Source organism: Lissotriton helveticus, chromosome 7 (genome assembly GCF_964261635.1).
Source record: "Lissotriton helveticus chromosome 7, aLisHel1.1, whole genome shotgun sequence".
NCBI lineage: Eukaryota > Metazoa > Chordata > Amphibia > Caudata > Salamandridae > Lissotriton > Lissotriton helveticus.
In genome coordinates this window covers 1,010,571,996-1,010,595,784 of record NC_136068.1, presented here as the reverse complement: position 1 = coordinate 1,010,595,784, position 23,789 = coordinate 1,010,571,996, and the positions used below count along the sequence as shown (strand labels likewise).

The window sequence follows — 23,789 nt, the reverse complement described above, 5'->3', positions numbered from 1 at the left end:
TGAATTTGTTAGATTTCTTGTTATGGATCAATTTGTTTGTTAAATGTTTTCTAAAACTTGTACAAAGGCTCCGCCTCGATCTAGGATGCTGGGCGGAAATCAGAAATTAAAAATAAGAAAGATAAGGAAAAAAATTAAAAGAAGAAACAATATTTTTTTTCACCTCTCCATCTAGAACTCATGGTGATATGTACGACTGCCATCTCCTTTTTAAGCAATTCCAGTTTTATCTGATTCCTGTGTAAAGTAATGTCTTTGTAGTGCTTGCTGATCAATATGGAACCGCCAGATCCTTTATGTAGAACTGGTCACTATATGTAGTAGCTTGAGTTACTAAGAGCGCCTACTGTCACCTTCTCAGCGCTTAGATTTCCTCACGGGTGACGTGCAGCGCTCTGCAAATCCACCTTACTTTACCTTACATTACATTACAATTCCCAGAAACCAAGAGGACAGCAAGAGCAACATGCAGCCCAGTCTCCCGCCACTCCATCGGCCTTAACATCAAAACCACTTTAGTGTGTCCATGCTGACACAAAGCCACCCTGTCTGAGGCAGGGTCTGATATTCACTCCAGGGGTGGCAGGCCATCATAACAGACAAATGGATCCGGCAGATTGTGTGCCTGGCACTATGCCTGTAGGGCAGCTGATAGAGGACCACTTGTTTGCCTTACGGCAGGAAGTGCAGGCCCTTCTGGCCAAAAGGACAAAAAGAGGGTTCCGGCCTGGGAAGTAGAAACTTGCTGTTGCTCTTGCAATTCCTTGTGCTGAAGGACTGAGGCCTTTGTCCTATTTTAAGATCTTCGCCCTCTCATTGCCTTCCTGCAGAAGGATCAAATTAAAGATAGTCACGCTAGCCCAGGTCCTGTCGGTCCTGCAGGACACTTATTTCAACATCCTTTTCCTGCAAGCCCACAGGCGCTACCTGTTGTTCATGATGGGCCGGGAGCGTTTTCAGTTAGCAGTGCTTCCCTTTTGGGATCACCAGGGCCCCTCTGGTGTTCACAGAAATGATGGTGGTCGCAGTACATCTACAAAGGTTGGGGATATCAGTCTCCCCTCCCCCCCTACTCAACAACTGGCTGTTGAAGGTGGGCTCACCCCAGGCTGTTGTCAACAACATCCAGATGATGGCAAACCACCTAACATTGTAAGGGTTTACTAGCAATGAACTGAAGTCACACATGACTCCTTCGCAGACTCTTCCTTCAATCAAAGCCATTCCGGATACGGTACAATTTTGTGCCTTTTCCCTGGAACAAAGTCCAGTACATTTGGGCCATGATCAAATGTTTCAGCCTCTGTACTGGTTCTCAGTATGGATGACTGAGGCTGCTGGCATTGTTGGCCTCCTGCTGGTATTGCATGCCAAACTGCACGTGCAGGCTCTACAGTAGGGCCTGAAATTCCAGCGGACCGAACATCTTGGAAAATTTGCCAGATAGTATTCAGATATCAGGGGAGACTGCAAAAGGTCTGCAGTGGCCGCGATTGGGTCAGTGGCAGGCCCTTCGCCTTACCCCACCTAGTGCTTACTGTGATCACAGATGCATCGCTATTGGGTTGCGGATGCCGACTAGGTGAGATGGAGATCAGAGGACTGTGGTCTCCGGCAAAGACTTGACTTCACATCAACTTATTGTAGTTCAAGACGATTCGCTTGGTGTTGAAAGCCTTCCTGCCACCCATCAAAGGAAGGCTGGTGCAGATGCTCACTGACAACACCACCACCATGTGGTACTGCAACAAGGAGGGCAGGGTGAGGTCGTGAGCCCTGTGCCAGGCCTTGCACCTCTTGAACTGGTTGGACCAGCAAGGGATTTATCTGGTGGTGAACTACATGGTGGGATTTTTAAATGCCAGCGCAAACCAACTCAGCCGCTGGTGCCTAGTGAATCACAAATGGCAGTTGCTCCTAGAGGTGGCACAAGCAGTCTTCCAACAATGGGGAGAGCGTTGGCTTGATCTTTTCACCACTGCCGAGAAAGTGCACTGTCAGAACTTCTACGCGCTAGAGTTTCCAATGTAACTCTCACTCGGAGACTGGCGCTCCGGACTCCTTTATGCCTTCCTGCCACTTCCTCTTCCGCTCTGAGTTCTGAAGAATGGACCTAGATATCCTAATGCACCAGATTGGCCAGGAGAGTGTGGTAACCAGAACTTCCGAGCATGTTCATCTATCCTCCAAACAAGGTACCACTGCTGGAGGCTCTTCTGTCGCACAATTGAACTCCTTCGTCTTGCTCCCTTAGGTAATTGATGTCATCTTGGCAGGGAGGAGTCCCTCCACTAAATCAGTGTATGCCACCTAATGGGACAAATTTGTGGATTGACGTGGCGCTCAACAAATTGACACTTTCCAGGCCAAATAGTCTAAAATGTTACTGTTTCTCCTGTCTCTACCTAAGCAAGGACTTGCCTTTGGCACCATTAAGGGATTCTTATCAGCTCTTTTGGCCTTTTTGCAGGTGCAGTATCAGTCTTTATTATTTAAATCACCAGGTATGATGGGATTTTTTTAAAGTTGTGCAACACCTGTTTCAACTGAAACCCATTTTGAGATGCCCCAGTGGGACTTGAACTTGATCCTCACATTCTTGATGTGCACCCCTTTTGAGCCGTTGCACAGTTGTTTGTTGAGACTTCTGCCCTTTAAAGACCGTCGTTCTCACCCTCATAACATCGTACCAAGGAACATTGAGTGGAAAATCAGCTTTTACTAGACTTTTCCAGATGCAATGCTTTTTTTTTTTTTATAATCAACAAAGCTTTATTCGAGGGTTATACTCATAAAAGCACAAGCACAAGATGCAATGCAAAAAAGGACCATCTCCTGGTGGATTGTTCTCTTCATAAAGATGTTATATGGACTGTCAAAAAAAGCAGCCCCTGAAGGCTTACATGCTCATTCCTCCAGGGCCCAAACTGCTGCCACTGCATTGGCAAGCGGAGTCCCTGTCCTGGACAGTGTTCAGGTACCCCAGAAGGCTTAGGAGCTCATTTCACCAGGGCCTACGCTGCTACCGCTACCTGGTATGTGGAGGGCATGTCCTGGACATATGTCCGACAGTACACACGATTACGAAGCACAGCTGCCTTGACAGTCCGGTCCCTCGAAAGTGGCATTTTCCTTGCTCAGTCCTGCAGCACTTTTTTGTCTGAGCCCATTCACAGGCCTACCACCTTAGGAGGTACTGCTATGGTATTTAGTCACACGGTGAGGAATCTGCAGTTCGAAATATTCCTCAGACGAGCAAGCTACTTTCCTCTGATGATGATCTTTCTGATGGATACTCTTGCATATTCCTCACCGACCCTTCAAACTCGCCGTTCTGTGGCCTGGACTCTTTTCCCTGTAAAAAGTCTCTCTCTATATAGATCTACACACTGATCATACTAATTTGCTGATGTGCTCTGCGTCTGAGAACACGGACAGCCTGGAAAGCAACTGATGTCAGTGTACAAGGGTTGCGCTTATATGCAGCTCCACTTATCACTTTTGGAGCGGAACTACGTAGGTGGGCTGCCGCATGACGCCACCTAGTGGCACGCAGGAGAACTGCTGTGAAAGTTTACGGATCCAGTCTGACGTCTGGGGATTATTCACAAGGTGAGGAATCTGCGGTTAGAGTATCCACCAGAAAGATAGTTTCTGAAGGTAAGTAACTTGTTTATTTAAGCTTCGTGTTTTAAGCCATTTCATATATTGAAGCCCATGTTTTAAAAATGTACTTGCTGCTCCCACCTCCCCCATGCTCTACTTTTTTATGGTGAAAGAGTACGTTATCATTCAGCATGGAGCTAGCCAGTTTATCTAAGTGTGTTTCCTAATCCAGGCCTCAAGTCTGCATGTTTGTGTCCTGAAAGCCATTATCTCCTTCGGATGTTTTTGTTGGTTGGGTTGCATGCTTTAATCTGCTGCACTATCATTCACACTGTTAATGTTGGGTATTGGCATGATGAAGAGGCTTACCAGTGGTAAACATTCCATGTCGTTGCAGAATTTAATAACACCATAGAGCCAGCCCTGTGTAAATTTCAGTGATGATCTAACCGTATAAAGGCCAACTAAGGGTGTTCTATATGAGGAATAGGTCTCCCTTAGCTTGACTAAGCCAGAGCCCTTCTCATCTTAGAGCTTATTTTCCTAATGCCACTTCCAGACTCTGGAATCCTGAGGAATTGAAATATGGGTATTGATGCATTCAGAAACTGTGGTGCATTGCTTACAGATTGTGCTGATTTTTCTTTACGGCTCACTGGCTCGTCTGTCTTTTGATAATGTGTGACCAGAAAATGTGTCCTTCGTACTATTATCTACTCCTACTGCAGCAATGGCGGCTGTGAGAAAAGAGTGGTAATCAGTGTGTAGATTTATTTACAGAAGGGACGTCTATTCATCCATTGCCTTCTTTGTTTTCATTAGAGAAGCGATTGCAATCGCCAAAGCCAGGCTGCTACCAGAAGACACCGTCCTGAGAGACCTTTATACCAGCTGGGCAGCAGTTCTGGAAAAGGATGGCCATTACTCCATGGCGGCTAAGTGGTACGTTCTGAAAGTTGATACACAATCTCGGTGTGTGAAAAGTTGGGCACTTTGGGATATGTCTGTTAGCAACAGATGGTCAGGCGAACATCCCTTTTACTATGTACATTCCAGGACCAGACTGACTGAAAGCTGCACATTCTCCATTAATAGTCTTGCCATCCTCGCACTTATGGACAGCTCTCCCAGCACTAAACGCTCATGGGCTCACATTCATGAAACCAAAGCCAACTCTCCATACTACTAGATCCTCATGACCCACACTTGGACGCCAAGTTGAAATCCTTCTCCCTCTACCCACTTCTGCACCCCATTGGGATCAGGCCTAATGACTGTAATCTAAATCCAACCACATACAGCTCTTTCGGATTCTCACTCACTGCACTCTAAATACTAAGTCATAAAGTCTAGCGAGTTCCACACATAAGACACCTAACTGTGCTCCTCCCCCAGATCTAGAGCCTTATGGGCCCAGAAAAATTGGTGACAGGCTGAACTGAGCTTCACCCACTACTGCTTTCTCATGGATCTTTATTCACCAATGCCAAGTATAGTACTAGAACATCAGGCGTCCTACTCTCTGATGCCAACCAAGTGCTCCAAAGTGATAGTTTCCTTGGCCGTACTGTCACTCGCTGCAGGATAATCCCTGCCAGATACTACATCCTAACAAAAGTGGTGTGGCCGCCTGCAATGTTCAACAATGAGACCTCCTTAATGCATGCCACCTAAGAGAGACAAATGCATTTTGTTAATCCAATCTCAAATTAGCTGGGCTGTCTTAAACACTCACCGCTATATGTACCTTGTGATCACACCATACTGATACCTCGCTGGCACTGTGACCATCGGGCTCTAAATTCACTGATGCCATACTGAAGTCAGTACAGCATTAGAGCCTCTTGGGCCCCACACTCGCAACACTAAGTGGATTCATCCCAGTACCACAGTGTTATTGCCCCCAAGTTGCCAATACCTGACTAGCTTCTCCCTTTTACCACTGACTTACTTGTGTTTCTCCCTCAATATTGAATGGGTATTGCAGATTCTGAAGGAGAGAGAATAGTGATCTGCTGTGTGGTTGAAAAAGTTTTAAATGTCTCTGCCCTTAATACCCTATCACGTGACATCAAGAGGGGGTTGTTTTTGTTTCCACAGCTACCTGGGGGCTGCTTCCCCCTATGATGCTGCAAAAGTGTTGGCCAAAAAAGGGGACCTAGTCTCTCTCAAGGCTGCCTCTGAGCTTGCTCTGATTGTTGGGGAAAGTGATCTCTCTACATCCTTCTCAATCCGTTGTGCCCAAGAGATGCTCTCGGTTAGAAATTGGGTGGGCGCACAAGAAGTCCTGCAACAGCAGGAAGGTCTGCTGGTGAGTACACTCTTTTGAGACTGCATGTATAGGCCCTTGAGAAAGCACACTGCCGGTAAAGATCCCTGTGAGTTAGCATCTGCGAAGGCAACCACTAGAATGTTGCTAGAGAGGATTCTGTGTGCATCTGGCTGGGGCGTGTTTACCCATGTTTCTCTTTTTGAGCAGAATCTGGTATCAAATTGACTCTATCTGAAGCTGCCTCTCTTTCTACTGGTGAGCTCTCTTTCATTCTCTCTGCTTTAAGAGGACCCACTCTGTGGCTGTTATTATGGGGAGGTGAGAGCCGTCAGCGACATGCTTGTGTGTGGTTTTCGATTGTTTGCTGGTGAGGATCCTTCTTGTATATGCTGCTGAGTGCTCCTCTGTTGAGTCGAAGACTCCTCCATCACAAACGGTAGAGATCATTTTATTTGTTGTGGTAGAGCGAATGATTTGGTCTCTCTTGCAATCAGAATTATTCTTTCTCCATGCTGGAGAGGTCCAGCTCATGTATTGTCTCTAATCACACCTGATTTGTGCGTTTTGATCATGCATTATACCTGGGCTCAAATTTTCACACCATCTCAGTAATCACTCGTCATTGCTAGAATAATTATTTTTAAGATTAGGCACTGGGTTCAGTCTACAGTCACATGCTATTTCTTTACTATCTCTGTATCACCCACTGATTCCTCTGTAGGATCTCGGAAAGTCCCTGGTTTAACATTAGGCGCTGGCTGTGCTCAGTCTGTGGATCACATGAAATACTTTTTCTGTGAATCAGTGCTCCTTCTGCAAACATGATTTCCCGCCTCTCAGATGAAGGTTCTGAAAATATATAAAGTAACTGAAGTCCTGCATTGTTTCTTTATTCTCAGCTGTAAAGATGCACCATCACCAATCTGTGGTTAGTTTTCTTTGAGTCATACAAACTAATTTCTCTCACACTTGTCTACTTCTTGACATTCCAGGGACAAAGACTTGTTTTCTGCACAAGTGAGGTGCTGTACAGGCTTCTGAAGGAGGGAGCTACATTGGAATGGAAGAGCCAGTCTCCACCCTGCCTGCACACATGGATAGTGAGGCAGGAAGAGGTTTTTGCTGAGGCTTTAGCAAGTCTGTGGAAAAGTGAATTTGGTGTGAGTACTGAGGATCAATTGAGAGCTGCAGCACTGCAACTTTATGGCAAGGAACATCCACCAGCCACGATCAACACCAGCGCTAAACAGGTAATGTGGGTGTGATTCAATTATCTGTGGGGCACACTTTGTAGAGGCATTTCTTGTTGAGAAAGACATTTCATGGTCTGCAGAGATGTGCCTGGTGTTGGTGATGAAAATAAAATCTCACATTCTGATTAATACTTTGCAGATGCCTCACTTTTAAAATATCCCTAGGCACCAGACTTGATACGAAGGATTTTACAGCAATGCTGCTGTGCACCAAAAGGTAGCTTCATGTGGCTCTGCACTGACTGTACAGCCCAGAAGTGATGGAGTAGAGCCACATATAAGCACTACCACTGTGTTCTGATGTCTGTTTCTTTCTGTACTGCCCTTGACGCAGTTCTGGAGCTTTGCTCTGAACTTTGTCAGTCTTCCGACAAGTCAAAATTGACCTCAGGCAATCTGCGAGGGATGATTTGGCCCCCAAAACAAGGTTTGAGCTGTGCCATGAATGCAGTAAGCAAATGGTGTTCGCGGACCCTCACAACATGTGTCTTTGGTGTATGAACACTGGTCATACTTGAAGTTGTGTGACTAATTTGTCCTCATATACCCAATGGAGATCTAAGAGCAGGAGGCTAAACTCAAAATAGCTGCACATAAGAAGAGGTCATGATCGACATATAAGTCCAGCTCCAGGTTGCAGGGCCACTCGCAATAACATTCAAGAAGCCAATTTTGCAAGAAATCCTGTTTCCACTCAGTCTTAAGGTAAGTTGAAGACACGCCATAAGCATAAGAAAGCAAAGCATGACTCAACCCCATCCCGCCACTGTTAATCAGGCGAAAAGGCGTAAAGCAAAAGCTCATACCCCAAAAGCATCTTCTGGCTCTAATCCAGTCCTTCAACTGGTGCACCGTGAATTAACTGGGCCGCTGTCGGCCTTGCAGCAAATCGCAACCTCCAAGGAGGCCATGCCACAGCATTTCCAGCCACTTCTGGCTCCATCTGGTGTGCCTTAGGGTCCCAGGCCAGACTCCTATGGTGGTTGCAGAGCCACCGGCATACAACTTCATGCCTATGTAACAATGTGAGATTAGAAAAAATCTGTCAGTCGCTATACAAAGTGGCTCTAAGCCTTGACTACTACCTCAACACCGGTAGTATAAGAGGCTAGAGACCTTATTCAATTCAGACTTTGTTGCAGTTCAGGGTATTCAGAATGCTTCCCACACAATAGGTGATGAAGATTATGATAACGATGACCTTGGTCATGACCACCTGCTCTCTTCTCAGGTATCTAAGGTGGGCTTTACCTGGATTTACAAAATGCCAGTGGGCTAGATAGTTTTACAGAGGCTTGAGCTGTTCTGGCCACCTCGGCCGCTAACAAAAGAAAGTCTCTTTTGCAGTAGTTGTGCGTAGAGCAGAAGTGCTAGATCACCGTTGCCTACTTCTGAAACTGAGGCCTATCTGTCAGCTGAGATCTCACAACCAGATTGTACCTTTTTTGAGCCTTTTCTGACATTCAAGGAGGCTACCACAAACACTCTTAATAGCCATCTGAAATAGGCTGTGCTCGGGCCCCACAGTGAGTCGAATCTGTAGTCTGACAACATAGGTCCCTGGTGATCCCAATTGTTTGATCAAGCATTCTACGCCTGAAAGCCTTGTGCTACAAGTAAAGTTACTCCTAATGCCTTTCCAACCAGTCCTTCGGATAGAGAGTAGAACTTTATTGACATCTTTGGAACGAGAAGGTTCTCTTCTGCTGCTTTAGCCATAAGATCCTTGAGCACACTGTGCCTTCTGGCAGTCGCGGCCGCCATGAGTTGCAGATGGGTGGGTCGTACAGGGGAGGGCGTTACACGGGGGCTAAATAAAAAAATAATATTAATTGTTAACTTACCTTCACTGGCCCGATCCGGTCCTGCGTCGTCCCACATTGTCTCTGCTCCTCACAGGAATTGCAATGGCAGCATTGTGATTGGCTGGGACGCCTACCACACAGTCGTCTATGGGGGAGGCCATTTTCTCTATGTAGGCTGCATGCAGCCTACATGTAGAAAAGGGAGAGTGCGTATGTCTGGTTTGGTAGGCGCTGGGGTCGACCAAACAGTACCCTCAGAGTGGACAAGCCACTCCTCCACCGCCCTAGAGCAGGACCACCCACCCCCAACCACACCCTTCTGCTTTCTCGCAGTGCGAGAAGCAGAAACATAAAATGCTATTTATAATAAAAAAGAGAAAGCAGTGGGGGCGACGCTCCTCCGCCCACATGGAGGAGCGCCGCCCCTGCCTTCTTTGCAGGTCTACCCATGTTTTTCTGGGACATGGTCAGCAAGATCTTGTTAGCCACCCCAACGGCTTAACTGATTTATATTAGCCAGCATGCTGGTTTTACATGCTGGCTTGGACACCACAGACTGTGTTGGCAGAGCTATTGGCATCAGTGTTTTGCCTAGGCGCCACGACTGAATTTGATCAGTCGGGTTTTCAGGAGCTGCCCAAGAATTTTTGAGGGATCCTGGTTGTTTGGAGAGATAATTGAGCCAGAGTTCAAACGATTTAGGGTTAATTTAGCCACAGCATGATCGCTGGAACTCTTTAAAAAAAAAAAAAAAAAAAAAAAAAGGATAATAATTTTTTTAACTTTTTATTAAATAAAAGCTTGGCAGTACAACCACTGATACAGTATTTTCATTCATTCTCCATGAAGGTGGTTGGGTATTCCTCCATGTACAGCTCTATTTCCCGAATCAATACAATAAACCTTCAAACTGTGGAGACTGTCCCTTCCAACTGGAGAATCTGGGCAACCTTGCCTCCCGTCCAGCCATCGCTAGCTGCACTGATTTTGGAAGCCTCTATTCTCCTCCCACTTACCCCAGATCTTTCCCCATTTCCTCAGGCATACCCTACTTTGGAACACCACTTTTTCAGCTGTGCAGCACATGTCTAGATCCCCCATTCATCTCCCGGAGGCTGGTGTGCCCCCCATGCTCTCACTACATTTCTCTTTGCCACTATACCTGCTTACATAAACCATATCCTAGAATACTTGAGGCATCGTTCTTCGCCTGTCACACACAGTATGTGCCATCTAGCCTCTATTGAGACCTCCAGCTTCACCACTTTGGACATTATCTGTGTTACCTCTCTTCAATACTGCTGAATTCGGGGCATGTCCACAGTATGTGGAAAAAAGTACCCACTTCGCCACATCCCTGTGTACAGAGATCGGTATCTGTGCAGCCTATGCGGTGTAACAGTGCCCTTGAGGTGTAGGATACATAATTGTATAAAGCAAAATCGTGCCCAAACTGCAACATCACTAAAGCTCTCCCTAAGGCTCTGTTTCTCCTCCACCCAGTCGTCGTCTTCACGTACCCCCAACTGTGCCTCCCATATCTCCCGGATTTCTCTCAGATAGTGGAACTCTTTTACCTGCCAAGCAGTTGCTCCACAATGTAAGAGGTTTCGGTGTTTTTCCCGGGGGCTAGCTTGCAGACTAAGCACCCCTCCCAACCTGTGTAGCAGCATTAGACCCAGTACTTTAAGGGCAGAGATTGTGGTGGCAACTGGGGGCAATGCCTCCAGCTGGGACAGCTTTCCTCTAACTTTTGCTTCCCTATTGCAGCAGATGTTAAGCTTCTTTAATTTGCCCTCAGGTGCCCATACTCAGCTGGTGGAGTGTAGGATGTTGTATTTCCTCTCCTCAATGGCTGAAGGTCAATCACATCAGACAGATTGGTCTTGTAAATCTTTAAACATCCATATGAGCTACGTCTTGCCTTTTATTTCATCTTTCTCCATTTCTCCCTTCACTATGTCAGAGCAACTTTGAGTGGGCCCTTCCACAATCTTGCTGCGCGAAGTCCATGGTCTGCTAGCAAATGGTGCCATTAAGCAGGTTCCAGCTGCAGAGAGGAGGGGCGCTGTTCACACTACTTCCTCTGACTGGAGAAAGGCTTCTGGCTATTGAAAATCTTTCTGCAGAAAGACATTAAAAATGCTCACACTGAGTCAGATTCTTTCTGCTCTGGATTCGGGAGACTGAATTGTGTCCCTGGACTTGCAGGACACATGTTTTCATACCCCAGTCTACCAGTCCCACAGGCATTATCTGCAGGTCACGGTGGGATTGGAACACTTAAAATTTGCTGCACTCCCTTCTGGTCTTACCTCGAAGGTCGATAGCAGTAGTTGCCACGCCCACCTTCGGAACTGAAGGATTCATGTGTCTTGTACTTCAACAACTAGCTGCTCAACGCAGGCTCCTCCTAGTCAATCATAAATCACATATGGATGATCGACAACCTCCTGATCTCTTTTGGGATTTTCCATTAATGAGCTGAAGTCTCACCGGGGCCACACTCAGAGGATTCCCTTCAGTGGGGCTGCACTAGACACAGAGGCGTTCAAGGCTTTTCCACTGCTGCAGCTAGTCCAGAACATTCAGATTATGACCTGATGTTTCAGGCTTAATCCTGGGTTTTGGTGGGGATGTCCCTGAGGCTTCTAAGACTCCTAGCCTCGTGCATCCTCCTCATCCCGAACGTTAGCAAGTATATGCAGACCCTGCAGTTTAACCCTATGTTCAGTGGGCCCAGTACCAGGGTTGCCTCTCCAACTCCATCCAGATCTCACAGGAGATGGCTCGGGATCTTCTGTGGTGGCAGTCAAGCGCCAACCTGACATGGCCACTCCTTTCCCCACTCAGACCTTCCAATTGTAATAGACTTATCACTGCTGGGTTGAGGCATGGTCGACTACTTGTGGAGGTGGGAATCAGAACCTCTGATCTATGGCAGAGAGCCAGCTTCATATCAGTCTTCTAGAGGTGATCCATTTGACTTAGAAAGCTTTCCTGCCATCCGTCAAGTGGAGGCGTGTGCCAGTCCTTCCGGACAACACAACCTCCATGTGGAGCTTCAACAAAACAGGTTGAGGGGAGACCTGGATCCTGTGCCGGTAGGCCCTATGTTTGTGGAGGTAGCTGGACCATCAAGACATCTTTGAGGTACCCAACCACCTAGTTGGGTTTTTGAATGCTAGAGCAGACTAACTGAGCAAAAGTAATCTGGTAGATCATGGGTGGCATCTCCATCCAGAGGTAGCAAGGGACGCCTTTGATCAGTGGGGCATACCCTTGTTAGATCGATTCTCTATTGCACAGTGTCTAAAATACAGCGCACTGACGTTTCCTCCAGGAATGTCACTAGGAGACTCATTCAGACTGCAATGGGACATGGGTTTCCTGTATGCAATCCTGTCACAGCCTCACATTCTGGAGAAAGTCAGGACAGACAGAGCCCAAGTTATCTTAATAGCCCTGGATTGGGGGAGACCGTATGGTACCCAGATGTTCGAGGCATGTGGGCTGCTGAATTCACATCTATGCATAGATCGCCGCCTAGTGTTGGGTCCGGATGATTGCACATTGTTGTCCTGGAAGAGTCTTCGAAGTATCACGAAATAGGTGGCTCCTCCCCTGGACTACAGTGTGCATGGGCATCGACTCCATCCTCAGATTGTTTTTTTCCGCCATCGGGTTCGGATGCATATTTGTTAACTCAAGTTCGGAATCGATAGAAAACTTTCTTTTTGGCCAAAAGGCCTTTACTCATCGTCGGTATTGTCTTGCGATCGGTGCCCAGGACTAATTCCAGCTCAATTTCGAGCCGAACGCCAGCGCCGTAGGCCTTGTCGACGTACAAAATGGAACGGAGCCCGTTCAAAAGATGTCCAGTCTGCAACTCCAAGTACCCTCATATCGACGTCCATCCGGTGTGCAACAAGTGCCTGTCTCCGGACCACGATGAGGCCAGCTGTATGGCCTGTTCTCGGTTCCGGTCCAAGAAAACACTTCGCCTTCGACGCGCGGCGCGCCAGGAGGCCCAGCACACAACGCCTGACCCGGTCAACACCTTCGACGCTGAAGGCGACGAAGGGGTCGAGCATGAAGTTCAGGAGCACCAGTCTGATCCTGCGTCGGAGGTTGACTCCAACTATGACGCAGTAAATGAAGAATTGGTCGAGGATATCGAAGTCGTCGACGAGGTAGGAGACGACGATGAGCCCTATGGGGCCGTAGACGATAGCTCCAGTGAAGAGCTAGGCCCGACCACTGGTTCGGAGGCCTGCGACAAGACACTCAATTAGGCTCAGGTCGAGGGATCGCCTCCAGGCCTTACCCAAGTTCAAACGAGTAGTTCTACAGCCTCGCTTCAAAGTCCGGCTACGGACATTTCTAAAGAGCCGTCTGTGGATCGACCACAATCGAAACAAACAACATCAGTGTCCACAAAACCGAAAGCACCGGTAACAAAATCGAAACCGAAAGTGCGAGTAACTTTCCTCGTTTCAAAGGCTTCTGAGCCGCCTGCTTCGACGACACCACAGGGTGCGATCGGGCCGGGTAAGCCACCCAAAAGGGTCGAGACGAAAACCGGGGCGCCGAAGAAAAAGGTCGTGAACATCGACCCAAAGACGTCGGCGCGGAAACCCATTGATGCCGCTAAAGGAGCCAAAATTATTTACAACAAGGGGTGGTGATGGACAGAGTCTCTGAATTAAGCAGAGTACTCTCACCCAGTCAAGAGATCAGGGCTAGATCCAACACCGTTTTTAGCTCATTGCACCATCCCAGTTTCAGAACCTGGCTGTATGCAAATTAGTCTGTCCCTGGCCCAGTGCATCATGGGAACAGGGCAGACCAGACTACAAAAGCCAATTCTTACACTGGGAAGGAAACAAGCTTCCGGGGACCGGTTTCTGGCATTACAGCCGTCTTCGGCCCGGCTTGCTTGAATCCTGATGGTGCAATGAGCAAGGGACTCACATCTGAGTATACCCTTCCACGCTTAGGGTGGACAAAATTATTTACAACAAGGGGTGGTGATGGACAGAGTCTCTGAATTAAGCAGAGTACTCTCACCCAGTCAAGAGATCAGGGCTAGATCCAACACCGTTTTTTAGCTCATTGCACCATCCCAGTTTCAGAACCTGGCTGTATGCAAATTAGTCTGTCCCTGGCCCAGTGCATCATGGGAACAGGGCAGACCAGACTACAAAAGCCAATTCTTACACTGGGAAGGAAACAAGCTTCCGGGGACCGGTTTCTGGCATTACAGCCGTCTTCGGCCCGGCTTGCTTGAATCCTGATGGTGCAATGAGCAAGGGACTCACATCTGAGTATACCCTTCCACGCTTAGGGTGGACAAAATTATTTACAACAAGGGGTGGTGATGGACAGAGTCTCTGAATTAAGCAGAGTACTCTCACCCAGTCAAGAGATCAGGGCTAGATCCAACACCGTTTTTTAGCTCATTGCGCCATCCCAGTTTCAGAACCTGGCTGTATGCAAATTAGTCTGTCCCTGGCCCAGTGCATCATGGGAACAGGGCAGACCAGACTACAAAAGCCAATTCTTACACTGGGAAGGAAACAAGCTTCCGGGGACCGGTTTCTGGCATTACAGCCGTCTTCGGCCCGGCTTGCTTGAATCCTAAAGGAGCCAAAGCGCAGGACGCTATTGATCCGAAGCGTCAACTCGACAATCCGAAAGTCGGCAAGGACATCGAGCGCACAAAACAACGTGGCTCTAAAGATCCCGTCGAGTCAATACGGCCATCTGCCTCTTTTTCGAAGCAAGTGTCGGACTCGCTGCAGCGTATAAAGGATAAAGCCCTGGTTGTCGATCCAAAGGCCGCTCCACCCCCAAAATCGGTCGTCACCGCTCCAAAGGCGTCAACGCCGATAAAGTTTATACTGCCGCCACCGGTGCCACCTAAAGCGTTCGCGCCACTTGCAGGCGTCGAGCCAACAAAGAAGGTGTCCATGGGGAAAAAGTCTACTACAACTGAAGTGGCCACAAAGCATCGACCGCCTCTCCAGGAAGACCAGCCGAGGCAATTCATCGATGCTGAAACTGGTAGACTTTCCATTCACAAGCGGAAATTTGTCCCAGAACAGCCAATGGAGTCCTACAAGATTCCATTAAAGAAAAAGAGGGATTCAGCAACTTCACCTCTTCTGTCGGAACCTCTGCATCCATGTGGCCAAGAACAAGAATTTACTTCGCCCACACATTCAGATGCAGATGCGGAGGAGGCTTACAATCTGGAGTACAATTATCCTATAGACTCTGATCCAGACGAACACAATGAACCCTGGGCGGACGCTGTTGACCCAGAGGAACCACGTCCTAACACCGACAGCAATGTCTATACTGTTAAAACATCACCAACAGAAGACACAGCTGCGTTCAACGCACTTATTGAAAGGGCGGCAAAAAATCACGATGTCCAACTCCATACTGACCCTATTGAGGAGGATTTCTTGTTTAACACCTTCTTCACTTCTGAGAGAACTGTCAAACTTCTGCCTATGCTAAAAGGTGTCCTAAGACACGCTGGAGACATCTTTAAGGACACCATAAGGGCCAGAGTAATAAACCCCAGGATTGAGAAGAAATACAAACCTGCACCTGGCGACCCTACATATATCAAGGGACAGTTACCACTGGACTCTATCGTTGTTTCCAATGCTCGTAAACGAGCAAATTCACATGCCACGGGTGATGCTCCTCCTCCTGACAAGGACTCAAAAGTGCTCGAAGCCTCAGGGAAAAGGGTGGCAGCTCAAGCGGCCAATGTCTGGCGAATCTCCAACACACAGGCGCTCCTAGCCAGATATGATAGGGCTCACTATGATACACTTGAAACCCTGTTGCAACACTTGCCAGATGAGTACAAAGAGGCAGCTGAAATGCTGATTCAGGAAGGAAAACGTATTTCTAATGCGTCCATTAAGTGTGCACTGGACGCAGCTGACACTGCAGCCAGGGCAATTAACACCAGCGTTATGTTACGTAGGCACGCCTGGCTGAGAATCTCTGGTTTCAAGTCTGAAATACAAACCACCATTCTCAATTAACCAGTTAACCCTGATCACTTATTCGGCCCGGAAGTGGACACCACCTTAGAGAAAATCAAAAAGGACACTGAGACTGCAAAGTCTATGGGAGCTCTTCAGTCCCAGCAGTTCAGAGGTGGTTCTTTTCGTCACTCCAACAATAGAGGAGCTTCCAGAGGACAGGTGTCCCAACAGGCACAATACAATAAAGGGGCCACGCAAACCACCTACGGCAAAGGCAATAGGGGCGGCTATCGTGGAAACAGCGCCAAAGGCAGAGGTCCTGGAAACAACAGCTCCCGATCCTCCGCCACAAACAAACAGTGACGTCTTGTCGCTGCCCCCCGACCACATAACACCGGTCGGGGGGAGACTACAACAGTTCCTGCCAGTCTGGAAATTCATCACCACAGACAGGTGGGTAAGACAGCTTATCCAGCACGGTTATTGTCTGGAGTTAACTTCCACTCCACCCAACATACCCCCAAAACACCGTCCTATGTCCGCAGAGCATATGCAATTATTGCAGCAGGAGGTTTTCAGCATGCTGCAAAAAGGAGCCATAGAGCTCGTACCTGTGGAACAAATAGGTACGGGGGTGTACTCGCTGTACTTCTTAATCCCAAAAAAGGACGGGTCCCTCAGGCCCATATTAGACCTCAGGCCCCGGAACATGTACATCCTTTCAGAACACTTCCATATGCTCACGTTACAGCAGGTCCTACCGTTGCTCAGTCAGGGAGTTTTCCTCGCCACACTAGATCTCAAGGATGCATATTTCCATATACCGGTACACCCGTCACACAGAAAATACCTCAGATTTACCATTCAAAATCAACATTATCAGTTCAGAGTTCTCCCCTTCAGAGTCACGACAGCACCCAGGGTGTTTACCAAATGCCTAGCGACAGTGGCTGCACACCTGCGGAGACAAAGTGTCCACGTCTACCCATACCTGGACGACTGGCTTGTCCAAGCAAAGTCGGCCCAGCAATGTGCCACCCACATGTCCCACACCATTCACCTACTTCACAGCCTGGGATTTTCACTGAATTATTCAAAGTCCCACCTTCAGCCCGCACACGTACGGCAGTACTTGGGCGCTACAATCGACACTCTGGCAGCCAAAGCACAGCCAAATTCAGTGAGAATCAACAGCATTCAATTGCTGATACAAAAATTCAGACCCCAACACTCGCTTCCAGCACGAGTGTTCATGCAGTTGATAGGCATGATGGCCTCCTGCATCTTCATAGTCCCGCACGCGAGGCTACATATGCGTCCGCTTCAGGAGTGCTTAGCACGTCAGTGGAACCAGGCTCACGGACAGTTGAAAGACCTAGTGTTGGTGACCGGTCGTGCGTACAACTCTCTGCATTGGTGGAATCCACAAAACCATTGCAAGGGCCGACCGTTCCAAGAGCCTGTGCCACAGATTATTCTGACATACGGACGCATCTCTCCAGGGATGGGGAGCTCATGTACTCCACTACACAGTGCAGGGACTGTGGTCGGTACAGCAAAGGAAGATGCACATCAACCTTCTAGAACTGATGGCAATCTTCTGGCAATGAAGGCTTTCAAGGTACACTTGTGCAACAAAGTGGTGTTGATCCGAACGGACAACATGACGGCCATGTACTACATACAGAAGCAGGGAGGTACACACTCTCCACAGTTGTCTCATCTAGCTCAGAGCATGTGGAAGTGCGCCATTCAGAGAAACATCTTCCTCATGGCAGAACACCTCCCAGGCAAGGACAATCAGATGGCGGACCTGCTCAGCAGGCACAGCCACCAGATGCACGAGTGGGAGATACATCCCTCAGTACTCCACCCGTACTTCCAGCAGTGGGGTCATCCAGAGATAGACCTATTCGCCACAAAGGAAAACGCAAAATGCCAAAGCTTTGCCGCCAGGTTCCCACATCCACAGTCGCAGGGAAATGCGATATGGATGAACTGGTCAGGCAAATTTGCGTACGCTTTTCCACCAGCACCTCTAATACCGCTGGTGGCACGCAAACTGAGGCAACACTCGATGACTCTCATCCTGGTTGCTCCAACGTGGGCCCGCCAACCATGGTACACCACGTTTCTAGAACTCTCCGTGGTACCGCATCAAAGACTGCGCCTCTCACCCACACACTTGACGCAGAGCCATGGCGACATTCAGCATCCAGATCCGCTACAGCTCAACCTGGCGATCTGGCTCCTGAAGTCTTAGAATTTGGCTACCTCAACCTGCCTCCTGACTGTATGGATATCATAAAGGAGGCACGGAGGCCCACAACTAGAGCATGCTATGCAGCCAAGTGGAAGCGTTTCGTCATTTATTGTGCCAATAATGACATTAATCCGCTAGAGGCATCTACTCAAAACATCATCTGTTATCTATTGCATCTATACAAGTGCAATCTAGCCTACGCTTCCATTCGTATACATTTATCCGCAATGGCAGCTTATCTCCAAAATAGGCGGCATCTCTCGCTTTTCAGAGTGCCTGCCATCAAAGCCTTTCTGGAAGGACTCAAACGAGTTATTCCGCCCAGGCACCCACCAGCACCTGTATGGAACCTAAATTTGGTCCTTACCAGACTGATGGGTCCACCTTTTCAGCCTCTCCACTAATGCGAGATACAATTCAAGCACTAACTATCCAGGAGCCTTTCATCCAAATTCACTCCAACAGGGTAGTACTACGCACTAACCCTAAGTTTCTGCCTAAGGTGGTTTCACAGTTCCATATGAATCAAACAATAGAACTACCAGTGTTCTTCCAAAACCCAGATTCAGTGGCAGAGAGAATGCTCCACACACTAGACGTAAAAAGAGCTCTCATGTACTACATTGATAGAACAAAAGACTTCAGAAAAACCAAAAACCGTTTGTTGCCTTCTCACCGCAACACAAAGGCAGCCCCATTTCTAAAGCAGGTATAGCCAGATGGATCGTTAAGTGCATCCAAATTTGCTATCAAAAGGCTAAGCGCACTTTAACGATTCCCCCAAGGGCCTACTCCACACGGAAGTTAGGGGCATCCATGGCTTTCCTGGGGAACATTCCCTTAGAAGAAATATGTAAAGCAGCCACATGGTCTACCGTACATACATTTACTAAACACTACTGCGTAGATGTGCACTCCAAACAGCAAGCAGCTGTAGGCCAGGCTGTTCTCAAAACACTTTTTCAGACTGCTGCAGCTGGCACAGGCAGCCGCCGCTAATGGAGGGACTGCTATGTATTCTATGCATAGATGTGAATTCAGCAGCCCACATGCCTCGAACCGAATATGCTACTTACCAGTATGCATCTGTTCTTGGCATGTAGGGCTGCTGACATTCACATCGCCCGCCCTCCTCCCCGGCGCCTGTCGCGGCTGCAGCACTCAGAATTACTCTTAGCATGGTCATCACTTACTGTACTACACTCCATCTCTGCCACAATGGCGAAAAACAATCTGAGGATGGAGTCGATGCCCATGCGCACTGTAGTCCAGGGGAGGAGCCACCTATCTCGTGATACTTCGAAGACTCTTCCAGGACAACAATATGCAATCATCCGGACCCAACACTAGGCGGCGATCTATGCATAGATGTGAATGTCAGCAGCCCTACATGCCAAGAACAGATGCATACTGGTAAGTAGCATATTCGCTCCTTAAGTGTTTGCCCTTTAATCTGGCTACCACTTCGGAAAGACCTTCTGCCTTAGCAACAGGGAAGGGTCCTGCACTCGAGTCTTCGCAACCTACTCATCGATGCACAGTGGTTGAGCAGCGGCAGTTAAATGAATTTGATCTGCCAGCCACTCTAGACCCCTAAACCCTTCAATAAAGTCCATCAATGCAGGGCACAGGGACCACATTTTTACCTGCTGTGGCGTTCTTCATATCAGCCCTCTGCAGACCAAACTTTCACATGTAGAATAATGTTTGTTCTATTGTTGACCCAAGAAGGCATTGCAGTGGGCACAGTTAGGGTTATCTGTTGGCCCTTTCGGCCTTTTTGTGTTGATCAACCCTCTCTATGTAAATCACCTCTTGTTAGGCATTCTAATACAGGTCTGTCTCGCATGTTCCTACTCACCCTCAAACACCCCCCTCCCCCAGGTATTTGTTATCAAATAATGGGATTAGAGCGAGGTGTTGCTATTTCTTGTATGCACACCTTTGGAGGGAGTGAACTGCAGGCTCTCTCATGCAACAACCAAACACCACTTTCTTCCCAGACAAATTAGTATTGAGGATTCAGGATGCCTTTGTTGTGACACCTTTTCACCTTGAGCAGTCCGCCACTCTGCCAATAGTTTTTTTGCACCAGAAGAGGACAAGATGTTCCATCCATTCACCCCCAAAGGGCTTTAGTTTTTACCTTCACTGCATAAAAGAACATCATGTGGATGACTAGTTTTTTGTGGGATTTTCTGGAGAGAAGAAAGGGAAGGTGGTGCTGAAAAGCACCCTGTCAAGATGAATTGTGTGCTGTCAAAGTCTGCTATGTGCAGACCACCAATCAGCTCATGAAGGCTTGCTGGCTCATTCCACCGGGGTCAAGGCTGTTTCCATGACATCGGCAAGGGGGTTCTGCCAATCTGCTACTTGAGAGTCAATATACATATTCACGAAACGCTACTACCTTGACAGTCAGATCTGTGGGGAAGGCCATTTTGCCCACTTGGTCCTGCAAGATTTTTAAATGTCAATCTACTCCTCAGACCCTCCATCTTTGGGAGGTACTGAGGTACTTACTCTAAAGGTGAGGTGTTCAATCTGCGGTAAGAAGTATCTATCAGAAGCAGCTATTTACCTTCAGTATTGCTCTTTGTGGTGGAGACTCTATCTAATTGTAGATTTCTCACTACTCTCTCACCACCCCTTTCTGTGCGGTGAACTCTTGAACAACATAATAAAGTCCCAAGCTTTATTTTAGCACACTGTCACCTGCAATTTGTTTGAAATGCTACACACCAGAAGGTGCGGATGAAGAAAAATTAGGAAACTAATGTCAGCACACAGGGATGAGGCTTATATGCTGCTGTGCTCCATCACCTCTGGGGTGAGAAACAGCCACCTATTGACTTGGGCGAGCATTGCTGTAAAATTCCTAAATTCCAGTCTGACACCTGTGGGTAATCTAAAGGTGAGAAATGGATGGTATGGAAGCGCTTCTTATGACGTTCTATGACCAACATTGTCTTTGGAAATAATGTGGAAAATTGGTTGCTCTTCTGAGACAGTGAAAGTATTTCCACAATTCAAAAAGTCATGCCTTCTGCATCTGAATTTGTTATCCAGCACTAGATAGATCATAGATTGACATCTCATGCTTGGAATTTTTCATTGTGAAGATGGGAATCCCTGTTAAAATGTGATCGCAGTATTTAAGAAAAGCTTTAAAATTAACAGAACAGTATGTGTCGCCTATCATCATGGAATGCTTAAAACTCCTCGGCAGGACATTTCCTTGAGGTTTTCTCCCAAGTAACATATGAAGGAAATATATGAAGCAGATGCAGCTTTTTTAAAGATTTCAGCTGGGCAAGCCATATTGGGAGAAAAAACTCTCGTTGAGGTTGTCTTAGTTCTGCTTGCCAGATAAGAGACATTTAGAGGTTTTCTCTTTCTCCTCTCAGCTGCCCGTTAGTGCCTGTACCGGAGTTGCTGAGCCAGAAGAAAGTCTGTTTCAGTTGTTGAATTCCTTCCAAAGGTAAAAGTCTCTAATTAGAGGATCAGGGACTCAGGATAGTATCCGTTTTTTTTAAAGGAATGTATTCATTGTTTGTATTCAAACATGTTTCTCAAGAATGTGTATTCTTTTGGAGAAAAAAAAGCTCTCAGAAGAAACCTATTAGTTCTTAAGGATCATACCCATCCTTGGAATTGCCTGTCGGATTAGCAACACAGCCTCTCAGGCAGATACAAAAGAGAAAGTACTTGTAAACTTCGTTTCTGGGTGAAAGTTTGACCTTAGCGTGCTTTCTCAGAAATCTCTTGTCGACAGGACAGACTGCTGTTAAAAAGCCAGCAAAATGCCTTGTGCTTTTAAAATAAACCATTTGCTCGTCAACTGTCTTCCTTCTCCTGACCCTCAGTATACCACATCTTCTTCTATCACTACCTTATAAATGACTTCGGTGTTAACAAAACCTTTGCAAACTATTTCCTCTTCAGTAGTACCTTTTTCGATGACTGCTCTGTCAAAAAGTCTTTCATGGCCTCCTTCCAACTCATCAACTACCAGGAAGACTTCTATTTATTGACAATAACAATAAAAGCAAATCCGACTGGGCCAATAAGGGAGTTGGATTATTAAATATATAAATGCGAAGGAAATGAAAAGGAGGCATGTTTCATTGAATGAAAACAAATTAATAAAAAGGGTTGACTATAAAAGTTATTACAATTAATCCAGTTAAAATAAGTGACCTCAAGCAGTGAATCAGACAGACATAAATTGCACAAACGTAAGTCAGAATTTGTGTAACTAAAAAAGACAACATAAAAAAGAAAATACACGCTTGTGTAATGAATCCGAACAGATGATTCCGGCCACATTGAAAAGTTGCAGTGTATCAAAGCAAATATATATCAAATGATCAAGATTTGTACAAGACAGACACCAGTATAGCTTGTATTGGATAGGGCAAAACAGTCAATTGCTAAAGCTTTGGGACTTTTCAAACAGGGCTTTGGAGTTGAAAGAGTTTTTTATTTCTTATACCCCCAGGGAAAAGTAAAATAAGGATTAATGCAAAGCAGTTTCCTTTCCATAATGTCGTCATGTTTTGACCCTCTTGTGGCTTGAGGGGCGTCTCATCAGCAATATACAGTAGAGGGTTACAAATCTCTAACTGCCCCAGTGTTGCTCTTGGTAAGTAAGTCTCTTCACACTACAGCTTGGAAATCTTAAGGAGATAACCTCCAGAACGTGTGGAGTTCTCAAATGCTACTTATTTCCTGGCTGACAGATATATACAATGATGTTGATAATCTTCGGCTACTAATATGTATGGATTATAAACAATTCAAAGCCTGTGAATATATGACGGATGCCAGCTTTGCAGCATTGTTTGTTATACAGGCAGTTATCGTTTTTGCTGTCAATGCTGCGCATGTTTTGTTTACGTTTTGTATCTCTATTTCTACTGCTTACAGTTGCTGTTTCATCTCTCATACGACGTGACCCTGGCAGTGCTCAACTCCCTAACTTCCATCTGGGATGAAGCAGTAAGAGCTTTCCTCAGGGTAGTGACGCGGTGCTATGATGCTGGACAATTCAACCTCATGCAGGAAATGTGCGCCCTTCTTCTTCCTCAAGGTATGCATGGGTTGACGGTGGGTGGAACACATATGCCAAAGCTTATAGCTTCATTCGAAAGCCAGATAAATTAGTAGTTCTCTGTCCATAGGTTTTCATTAATATTCATAAACACTGGCTAGCCCACCCAAGCACAGGTCCAGAACACTTATAAAGGTGGAGAGAAAAGACCACAAAAAAGACAACACAATAAGTTAATCCTCTAAATGGGCATGACTTGCTTCCGGATGTTTTTTTTTTTTTTCAACCAAATTAAACAGTCATATATTTTAAAATTCTGTTATAAACTTAGAGGTTTCAAAATAAACATATCGCAGCGTTGCTGCTCTGAAACAACTCCTCTAGTCATGTTTTTAAATTAAGAAAATGGAAGTAAATTGTCATAGGCATGCAGCCTAGCATAGAGAAAAAACTGTGTAGTAATTTAAATTTATATTTTTAATATGTTTAATGTTTAATTCAAAGATCTGAACATTTTCAGCAAA

General features: G+C 46.7%; 1 protein-coding gene across 3 annotated transcripts in view; it reads left to right on the top strand.

The window, feature by feature from the left end:
- The window catches only part of GEMIN5 (gem nuclear organelle associated protein 5), a 384,438-nt gene that overhangs the window by 289,545 nt on the left and 71,104 nt on the right, over positions 1 to 23,789 (top strand). For all 3 annotated transcript variants that reach the window (XM_078653694.1, XM_078653693.1, XM_078653695.1), the window contains 4 exons: positions 4,429 to 4,548; positions 5,707 to 5,917; positions 6,871 to 7,128; positions 23,142 to 23,304. In XM_078653694.1, the coding sequence (XP_078509820.1) occupies positions 4,429 to 4,548; positions 5,707 to 5,917; positions 6,871 to 7,128; positions 23,142 to 23,304 (752 nt within the window). The remainder of the gene's footprint in view (positions 1 to 4,428; positions 4,549 to 5,706; positions 5,918 to 6,870; positions 7,129 to 23,141; positions 23,305 to 23,789) is intronic.